General features: G+C 45.6%; 1 protein-coding gene across 2 annotated transcripts in view; it reads left to right on the forward strand.

Moving 5' to 3' along the window:
- The window catches only part of LOC131887931 (CLK4-associating serine/arginine rich protein-like), a 20332-nt gene extending 10064 nt beyond the window's left edge, over nucleotides 1-10268 (forward strand). Inside the window, exons 1-11 of one of the 2 annotated variants that reach the window (XM_059236668.1) lie at nucleotides 6204-6533; nucleotides 6625-6722; nucleotides 6821-7002; nucleotides 7081-7487; nucleotides 7885-7958; nucleotides 8042-8407; nucleotides 8610-8945; nucleotides 9018-9335; nucleotides 9429-9489; nucleotides 9681-9765; nucleotides 9855-10268. In XM_059236668.1, the coding sequence (XP_059092651.1) occupies nucleotides 6435-6533; nucleotides 6625-6722; nucleotides 6821-7002; nucleotides 7081-7487; nucleotides 7885-7958; nucleotides 8042-8407; nucleotides 8610-8945; nucleotides 9018-9335; nucleotides 9429-9489; nucleotides 9681-9765; nucleotides 9855-10213 (2385 nt within the window). In that variant the 5' untranslated portion in view covers nucleotides 6204-6434 and the 3' untranslated portion in view covers nucleotides 10214-10268. Of the gene's footprint in view, nucleotides 1-6203; nucleotides 6534-6624; nucleotides 6723-6820; nucleotides 7003-7080; nucleotides 7488-7884; nucleotides 7959-8041; nucleotides 8408-8609; nucleotides 8946-9017; nucleotides 9336-9428; nucleotides 9490-9680; nucleotides 9766-9854 lie in introns of those variants that run through there. The other variant, XM_059236669.1, reaches the window with a different exon arrangement.
- The last annotated feature ends 86 nt before the right edge of the window (nucleotides 10269-10354 follow it).

Genomic DNA, 10354 nt, shown 5'->3' on the forward strand with positions numbered 1-10354 from the left:
TGGGGGAGTTCACTGTGGGGGAGTTCACTGTGGAGGAGTTCACTCCTTAGGGAGTTTCATGTTGGGGGATTTCACTGTGGGGGAGTTCACTGTGGGGAGTTCACTCCTTGGGGAGTTTGCTGTTGGGGGAGTTCACTGTGGGGGAGATTGACTGGCGGAAAACTACAGTGGGAGTTTGCCGTTGGGGGAAACAGATGGGAACCTTCCCGAGATGATGACCAGTGTTGTGTAACCATATCAAATTCTCTGAGAGGGTTGATTTGGGAAGAGCTACACGATAAGTTGGGTCATGTTGGAGTCAAAAAGATAATTGTGGCGGCCCGACCAAGATTTGTTTTGCCAAAGATGGTCAGATATTTCAAGTTTATGGCCAAGAAATGTCTCTAAAGATTTTCTCCCAGCTCCGGCTTTGGCCCCCATGGTTGCTATTGACAACAGTTTTGGTTCACAGTTCGAAAAAAATGCACTCGATGCCATGGGCCTGTTCCCCCTTTCAAGTGGCAAAAAGTGTATTCTCATAGCCATGGACGCATTCACGCAGTGGGCGGAAGTGAAAGCCGTTCCAGCCTTGGGAGGTACCGTTCTGAAGGAATGGATTTGCAAAGGAAATCATTCCTCAGATGGGCGTGCCAAGACCAATACTGATGGCTTGAGGATCTGATTGCGAAAGTTAAGTGTTTGTGGATTGCCTAAAAAGTTTTGGAGTGGAACCCGTAATTAATTCACCGCACCATCACCAATCTAATCCGGTTGAGAGGTTCAACCAAACTTTATTGAATATGTTACGGAATATGACAAAGCTTAAAGGAAGATCAAAGAGAATGGTCATCAAAACTTCCTAAGGCACTATTTGCGTACAGAGCCACTCTTCATGAAGCAATGGGAATGTCTCGCTTTGAGGCCTTAATGGGTCTGGTTGTAAGACTTCCCGTCGACATGAAGTTACCAACGAAGGCAAATGGTTTGATGAACCTTAACAACATTCATTTGTGCTTAGCATACAACCACTCCAAAGTGCGATATAACCTGAGGCAAGTTGCAGAGCGGAGAAAGAGATCTTACCATGGAAGAAAGAAAGTGGAAGAGCACGACTTCAGAGTCAACCACTTGGTCTATGTGCGACGGCAGATATATGGTCGGGGAATGGCTCCCAAGCTAGCATCCCAGTGGATTGGTCCATTCAAGATTACTTGCTTGGTTGGTCCCGTTAATGTGTTGATCGAAGGAAAACATCAGAATGCGAAACTTATTTACTTCAACCTATTCAAGAAAGCATGTCCAAATCCATCGACCAAACTTGGAGAACTTTGGGGCCGTGGACGACCAAAGAAAAATCAATAACCCATTGGTCTTCCATTTTACTCTAGCTGCGGCAAAGCCTCTCATGTAAGGGTCTTGTTAAGGGATGGGGGTGTGGCGGGAACGCTACTGACAATCCTGTATGAGCAAGAGTGAAAACATGTTGAGAGCATTGTCATGTATCAAAACTAGTAGAAATACATTTAGTGTCTTGTTACGGAATTTAAGTAAGATTAATTAATAATTTCTCGTCTTGAACTGCTGGAAATCTCATTCCCAGTAACGGTTATGAAATCCGCAAAAAAAAATATTCCATCACTCCCGTTCAGGTTCGTTTAATCATCATCAAGTATTTACTACAATACTTTCTCAATAGGGCAGCTTCCAATTGTCGTCTCAAGATGCCTCTATGCAGCTGCCGTTCAGATTGATCCTGAGCCGGAAGCTGTAAGGAGATATCCTGTCCAGGACAGTCGAGTCCAAGTTCCGGGAGGATCAGGCCAAGTTCTGGGGAATGTGTATAGTTTTCCCTGTTATTGGAACTTGTCCAACACAGTCTTCAGCACTTGAAGAATGGCATTTTTGTCGGCCCGCGTACCCCCCCCGCTATCATTGGCTGGTCATCTGCCCTCAAACGGCGGCCATCTCCCTTCTAGCAGCCTCAATTTTGGTGTCCTTTGCTCTTGTTGCCTCCGCGACCTCTCTTTCACAACTTCATCCCGCGATTCTCAAACAGCAGCCAGCTCCCCTCAAATGGTGGCCATCTCACTTCGAGCAGCCTCAATTTCGGTGTCCTTTGCTCTTTTTTGCTTCCGCGACCTCTCTTTTCACAACTTCGTCCGCGATTCTCAAACAGCAGCCAGCTCCCCTGGAACGGCGGCCATCTCCCTTTGGGCAGCCTCAATTTTGGTCTCCATTGCTCTTGTTGCTTTCGCGACCTCTCTTTTCACGACTTCGTTCTGCGATTTTTGAGCAGCAGCCAGCTCCCTCGAATGGGCCATCTCCCTTCGAGCAGCCTCAATTTTGGTCTCCTTTGCTCATGTTGCTTTTCGCGACCTCCCTTTTCACGACTTTGTTCTGCGATTCTTGAACAGCAGCCAACTCCCCTCAAATGGCGGTCATCTCCCCTCGAATGGCGCCCATCTCCCCTCGAATGCGGCCATCTCCCCTCAAATGGCGGCCATCTCCCTTGAATGGTGGCCATCCTCCTTCGAGCGGCTCAATTTTGGCTCTCTTTGCTCATGTTGCTTTCCCGACCTCTCTTTTCACGACTTCGATCTGCGATTCTTGAACAGCAGCCAGCTCCCTCAAATGGCGCCATCTCCCCTCAAATGGCGGCCATCTGGAACGGCGGAATCCCTTGAAGGTGGCCATCTCCCTTCGCAGCAGCCTCAATTTTTGTCTCCTTTGCTCTTGTTGCTTTCGCGACCTCTTATTTCACGACTTCGTTCTGGGATTCTTGAACAGCAGCCAGCTCCCTTCGAACAGCCTCAATTTTGGTCTCCTTTGCTCATGTTGCTTTCGCGACCTCTCTTTTCACGACTTCGTTCTGCGATTCTTGCACAGCAGCCAGCTCCCCTCAAATGGCGGTCATCTCCCCTCAAATTGCGGCCATCTCCCCTCAAATGGCGGCCATCTCCCCTTGAACGGTGGCCATCTCCCTTTGAGCAGCCTCAATTTTGGTGTCCTTTGCTCTTGTTGCCTCCGCAACCTCTCTTTTCACGACTTTGTCCCGCGAATCTTGAACAACAGCCAGCTCTCCTCGAACGGCGGCCATCTCCCCTCGAACGGCGGCCATCTCCCCTTGAACGGCGACCATCTCCCCTTGAACGGCGGCCGTCTCCCTTCAAGCAGCCTCAATTTTGGTGTTCATTGCTCTTGTTACCTCCCTGACCTCTCTTTGCACGACTTTGTCCCGCAATTCTCGAACAGCAGCCAGCTCCCCTCAAATGGCGGCCATCTCCCCTTGGACGGCGGCCATCTCCCCTCAAACGGTGGCCATCTCCCTTCGAGCAGCCTCAATTTCGGTCTACTTTGCCCTTGGTACCTCCCCGACCTCTCTTTGCATGACTTCGTACCACAATTCTCGAATGGCGGCCATCTCGCCTTGAACGCGGACATCTCCCCTCAAACGGCGGCCATCTCCCTTTGAGCAGCCTCAATTTCAGTCTCCTTTGCTCTTGTTGCTTCCGCGACCTCTCTTTTCACGACTTCGTCCCGCGATTCTCAAACAGCAGCCAGCTCCCCTTGAACGGAGGCCATCTCCCTTCGAGCAGCCTCAATTTTGGTGTCGATTGCGCTTGTTGCTTCTGCGACCTGTCTTTTCAAGACTTCATCCCGCGATTCTTGAACAGCAGCCGGGGAGGTAAACAAATTAAACAAGTGGCGACATTTCCTTACCAGCGGGAAGTTCACACTTTGAACAGATCATTGGCTACCAAGTGCGTAACTTGGGTTTGAACACCAACACTTGAGAGGGAAATTAGTACTCAGTATTAGAAGAGTACAAAAGTGAGGTCACCACACTATTGCATTCATTTTTGCTATAATGCAAAAATAATCACAATACTTTGAAGGTAGACATCTTTTGCGTGCAAAATAGGTAGAATGGGTCTTTGTATGCTTTTAAACATACTTTTTTTTGTATTTGGGGTGCTAGGGTCGGAGGGATGAGCCCCGCACGGCCAGCGAAGCTGGCCATCACATCGTCCTTATACTTTTTCCGATAGGCAGTGTCTTGTCCGTATCAGTTTGGTTCTCCATCTGTGGGCAGGGTTAGCGTCTAAAAGTTTCCTTGAGAAGTAAATAATGAATCAACATTGTCGAACAGCGTCGAGACAGAGAAACCCACATAGGTAGGGCAACTGCTAAACAGGTGCCGTTATCTGGAATGTCAAACGGACTTTCAGAGTCCGATTTTGGTATTTTAGTCACGTGATTGCAAAAACGTGGCTTTATGTTGGATGGATGGTTTTGATGCACGCCTCAACAGTTTTCATGAAGCCCCACCTTTATTACTTTCAATATAACAAGACCAAGCCAAACCAACCACAGGCTAAAAGGAACTGAGGGGTCAATAACTTGTTCCTTGATTATGGAAAATTATTTTGCTTAAAGCTGAATATTGCATGTTCAGTTTCATACATGTGTACATGCACTACAGCCATACAATTAAGCCCTGTGGACTTTTGAAAAGGGTTTTGTTCACCTGGTTCCTAAGACAAAGGTCTTTCGATATTTTTGCTCATGTAGCATTGGTCAATGATTTTTGATAAGCTATCAACTATTCTAAGTTTGTGAAATGAGTAAAATTTCATTCAAGTTAATTCACAAATGTGCAAATGGTGCTTGTCACATTTTACAACATCTCATAGAAATTTCAGCTTGGCCTGTTTCACTCATTTAAATATTGGTCTTACATAGTTTCATTCTCTTTGCACTCAATCCTAGTGCCCTGTATTAAAAGAGTGCAACAGTGAGGTCAGAGCACCATTGCAGTTAATTTTGAACCTTCAATTCTGTTCCAAAACATTGAGTTTACATGGATCCCGGGTCCAAACCAAACACATTTTTGTAAATGTTTGTGCTTTAAGAGTTAGTTCTAAAAGTTACTTTTCAGGCATCCTTATCTGCAATCACAGCAACACCAGATTCAAACTAGGTATTTTTCAAATAGAAATATAGAAAGTGGCTCAACAACTGGCATTTGCAACATTAAAAGTACGTTAAAGGGTGCCTGAAGGGTAGCTAAGACCGTATATGACAAGTAGAATCAGAGAATATTATGTAAACGCGTTTGATTTGGATCTGGGGCCCAGTTAAAGTTATTGTTTTGTAAAGGAATTAAAATTAAATTCCTATGGTGCGCTGATTTCACTTTTGTTCTCTTCTATAATTCAGAGCCCTACTCAATCCATTCCTATCCAATCAAAAAACGAGATGTATGTAAGGCAAGGGTAAAAAAAGTCCATGATGTTCTTTGGATGAATCATGGTGTTGAGGATGGCAGTGATGATTCCGTAACGCAATGCTCCAAATTGATAATCACGCAACTAAAGTACCAAAATCGGACTCTGAAAGTCCGTTTGAATCTGGAACGACAACAAACCTAAGTGATGGAAAGGTGAGAATTTTCACAACTCAAGCACTTTATTCTGCGGTTTGTTGAGCGCACTGACGTTAATCAATGGAGTAAAATCAAAGACAATAAGCCCAGCCAAGCCGCACTGTGCATGCATTGGATTTTGACATATATTCCATTTTACATGCTTGTCTAGGCAATTAGCCTTGTGGTATTGAGCCAATTTGATGGTGCGTTAGCTGATTAACATCAAACATGCTAATTTAGTAGGGTTTTGTACCATTTTGTACCACAACTTGCTCAAAATCACTCGATTATTGAAAATTCAATGGGTGAATGGTGCGACTTGACTGTAATGTTTGTCTCGGTTCTCCCTCCCCAAGATGCCCAAAATCAGGGTGCCGGACCACATTTCTTCTGGAATTTCCTTTTCTTGACATCCCCTATCGGCTTTGATTGCCACATCGTAAGCAAAAGGCAAGCAATCATAAAATTTCATGTGTGCGTAACGTAAAACTAAGCTTGAAAATGGCAACAATTCAGTATGTTACCGAATGGTAAATTCAAGGATTTCATTATAGCCTGTTTTATCATAGATTCGTTCATTTGCACTTTGTTTCTTTAAACTTTTTTTGACCCACCATCAACCTTACTGACATCAAATGGTGCAATCAAAAATCTTGACGACAGTTGAAATATGTTGAAATATGCCAAACAGGATCCTCTGTTAACAACAGTGTAAGACCGGTAAGACCTCACCCCACTCACATTCCCGGGCCAAGCAAAGGACCCTGATCATCCAGCTGGTCACCCTGACGTGCATATGGCTGCCGATGAACCCATGCATGCAGATTACCCCTGGAGCCAAGTGCATTCTCGACCTTTCGCTTCACGGCCAGCACGAACAGACTCACTCACACTCCCGGACTATCATCCTTGACGGAAAGAGCCCCAGGGACAAGAGTCGGCCGCCCGTGAATGATTCCGATGATAGTTGTTGGGTGCATTTTGTGACGGCCTTTCTGGGTAGTCTGGCGTGAGGGCAGGATTCACCATGTGGCAAGAGGCTCGCAAACAGGAGAAGAAGCTCCGGGGCATGATGGTGGACCACAAACGACGCGCGGAAAGGCGACGAGAATACTACGAGAAAATAGTAGGGCCCTATAGAGATGGTTGAAGAGAAAGAGGAGAGGGGCCCAGGAGAGTCACATGAGCTTCATCATGTTGCTTGCACTGTTTTTCAGAAACTGGATCCCACCCAATTCCTGCAAGTCCATGGGCGGCGGAGCAAGATTCATCTGGATGCTAACGTGGCTTTGGCCGGAGATGCGCCCAACACTATGTACGTAGGATCTGTCTACTACACTACTAACACTTTGAAACAACGCAATGAACTCTGGATGTCATGATGATATGCCTATAATTGATCTCGTGTTGTAGGATGCCTTGGCAAGGCAACAAGGAGACCATGATTGATCGATTTGATGTGCGGGCCCATTTGGATTTCATCCCGGAGGTCAAGAGCAATCCCAACGAAGATTTTGATCAGGAGAATGAGAAACGCTTGCGGGAAATCAATTATGAGCGCTATCGAATCCTGGTGCAAAACGACTTCCTAAAATGTGAGTTGGCCACGTCGATGTGAGCTCAGAAAGAGATCGAAAATAAATAGCACTAACGTTACATGGATTTTGATGCAGTTGGCGAGACCAAGTTTCTCAAGACGATCGAGTTAGAGGAACAGTTTGGCGGCAAGACCTATCAAGCTCAAAAGGCCAAAGATGACAAGAAAAAGGTCAAAGACACGAAAGCCGCCATTGCCTTCACTTACGAAGATTCCACGGTGGAAGCTGCCAAACCGACCAAAAAAGACGTGCTCGAGGAGATCGAAGATGAGGACGATGAAGACTCTGACTCCGATATCGATTTGGATCTTACCGTCGATATTATGGCCTTGGGCCCGGATACTCGGGACGACCTCAACATTGTTGGCAAGTCCTATCGCGTGGGCAAAGGCGATTTCATGAAATTTCTAGCTCAAGACGTCCACGAACAGGAACAACTCAAGGCGGCCAAGTTAGCCGAAGAAGAACGGGCTCAACACACCGTATGCATCAAACATATTCATACACGTAACGTAGAATAGGAGGAATGAAGGGCCACCTGGAAGGTCACAGTGGGTCCAAAACAATGACTAGTATTTGACCTTTGTCCTTGAGGCTTGAACCCCTTTTGTTACGCGAGCAATTCGATTCGAAAAAAGCAGTCATCGGTTTATCCTACTTCACTGAGTACTGATAAGAAATGTTAAGGTACCGAATAAGCCAATTGAAATTCATTGGCAAGAATTGATCCATCGCTCAATGAAGAAAGACCCCAGGTTCGCCCATTTAAGGTGGTAGAGATTGTGATTCTTCCATTAGCAACATGAGGTTTCTTCATTTTGACAATATTCAAGGGTTATGCAGAAAAGAAATGTATGCAATTACTTTTTTCTCCTTAAGGGTCGAAAATCGAGAAAAGAGCGACGAATGCTCCGGGACAAGAGACTCTCAAATCGAAGAGGCAGTCCTCCGAGGTGAGTAACGTTCTTGGTCGTAAATGATTTCAAGATAACTTAATAGCCTTGAAGAAATCATACTGATTTGGGTTTTATTTCAGTTATGCTGCCAAATCATCCACGATCAAGACGTTCGGGCGATACCAGGACGAAAATAGGCCAGAGCGTGAGCAAGAGTCTGGTTCGGAAAGTAGCCGTTCTCCGTCCCCGGTCAATGCGGGGAAAGTAGAGTTCATCACCAGTTTTGGTGGTGAATCTGAGTCCGAGATGACCAACGACATCCCCCCTCAGCGTGGCTTGTCCAACGCGTCAAAGTCGAGATTGAAAAACTTGCGACGCAATCTTTCTCGAAGTCCAAAGCGAGAGACATTTGGACCGATGCTTCCCAAGAGCTATTCCGTCAATCAAGGATCATGTCGACGATCCCCGTCAAAAACCTCAGCTTCAGATCAGAGACGACGTTCACGGTCGGTAAATCTCTGCACTTGTTTCAAGCACTCTTTCTCATTGGATCTACTAGCCTGATTGTGTCAATCGCCAGCTAGAGAGGGGTTGTGAAAACCACAAATGTCAACATTGGTCTTGTGTCTTACTACAACTGTGCACACCCTTATCCCAATGCACCTCATCCCATAGAGAAGGTTAGCTTAATTTGAATCGTATTTTCAGTCGAAGGTCGCGATCTGTTAGCTCATCAAGGGATAAGCGATCATCCAGATCCCCCGCACGACGAAACTACAAGAGGAGATCGCGTAGTACATCCGTCTATCGGTCAAGTCGGCCCCCACGCTATCGATCAAAGTCCCCGAAATCACGATCGAGGAGAAGTCCAACACCACCCAGACATCGACGAAAATCGCCTTCACCAGCCTTATCCTCCTCATTCCGGCGGAACAAATCTTCGCCCAAGCTCACAAAAACGAAAAGGAGACATAGTTCGGATTCATCTTCCACTTCTTCTGCTCAAGAACTGTCCCCAAAAGCTGATTCTAAAACGGGATCAAAGTATGTCTTTTTAGCAATTCAGATGTTCAATCATTTTCTAATGCTTCTGAGCGAAATGTCTTGTCTATTTAGGTATCGTTCCAAGTATCGCAATCGGAGGAGATCGTCAAGTTCGGAAAGCAGTGTAGAACGAAGAAATCAAACCAAACGCCCTGTTTCTAAGAACGGAAATGGAACATCGCCTAAGACTAGATTCTCATCATCATCTTCGTCTTCATCTTCTTCTTCTTCGCCATCGAAACGGAAACCCAAAATCGCTGTTCTCAATCCGATGAAACCCATTAAAAGTTACTATGAGCAAGTCCGCGCCAAAGTTGGGCGAGATTCGGATGAGGAAGATTTAGCCCTAGATCGGGATGAAAACGAAACTCTAGACAAATCACAAAATGGGTGAGAAAGCAAAGATAATGATTCTTTAAGTGGTTTTTCTAAAGCGTAATGCGTTGTTGATGTCGTTGTTGTTCTTCTTCTTCGTCTTTCCAGCTCTGGCTCGAATGATGGATCCCATAATAATTCTAAAGCTGAAAAATCGCAGGACGATCGAGTCAGTATAATGTTACCTTACTTTGCTGTTCCTTTAAAATATCTCTTCTTCAGTCGTCAGTTCATTTTGTAATTTCGTATGCTGTGGCTTTTGTGTTATGAACTGTATCCCCACTAATCCCAACATGATCCTGATCCATAGAAGTTTTTCGTCTTGACGGCAACCTAAATATAATAGGGAGCTACTTTCAGGATGGATCCTCTTCCAATCTCCTTACGAACTCATCCGTGAAGGATAAGATCAAGAAGCGAATGCAAGCTCAAATCAAGCGGCAATGTAAGTAGTCTAACCTAAACACGCTTCATCTTTCTGATTGTCGGCATCTCTTGAGTTAATTTCATCGTCTAACCAATTCATGCTTGCAGTTCGCATGGACAAGTTGGCTGAGGAAGAGAGGAAACGTAAACTGGAGGAAGAAAGGCTGTACCGTGAAGAAGAAATGAAGGAACTGGCCTTGCGCTTAAGACGCAAAGAGCGCGAGAAGCGCCACGGGGACTCTGATTCGAATCAAGGATCGGTGGGAGCATTTTCAGATCGCGAGGAATTTGGACCTGTGCAAGCCTCGTCCACCAATCGAGATCATAAGCGGGTGCGATATCGCTCACCTGGGAACTCTCCCAAGAGGAGGAGATCGCGGGATCATTCTCGCGATGATGATGATCGAACGAGGCGATCAAGAGCTTCTTCGGAAGACAGGGGTAAAATTAAGTTGGTGGACTACTAGGTCTTGGATCGTATTCTACTTCGATTAATAAATTAGTGCGATTGCTATATGTTAAGTTAATCCAATAACTCACTCGTCTTTACGATGTCCATTTGCCGAAAATCTAACTCGGCATATTCTTTTACCTTCCGATCAAGCTGA

This window comes from Tigriopus californicus, chromosome 10 (genome assembly GCF_007210705.1).
Source record: "Tigriopus californicus strain San Diego chromosome 10, Tcal_SD_v2.1, whole genome shotgun sequence".
Lineage (NCBI taxonomy): Eukaryota > Metazoa > Arthropoda > Copepoda > Harpacticoida > Harpacticidae > Tigriopus > Tigriopus californicus.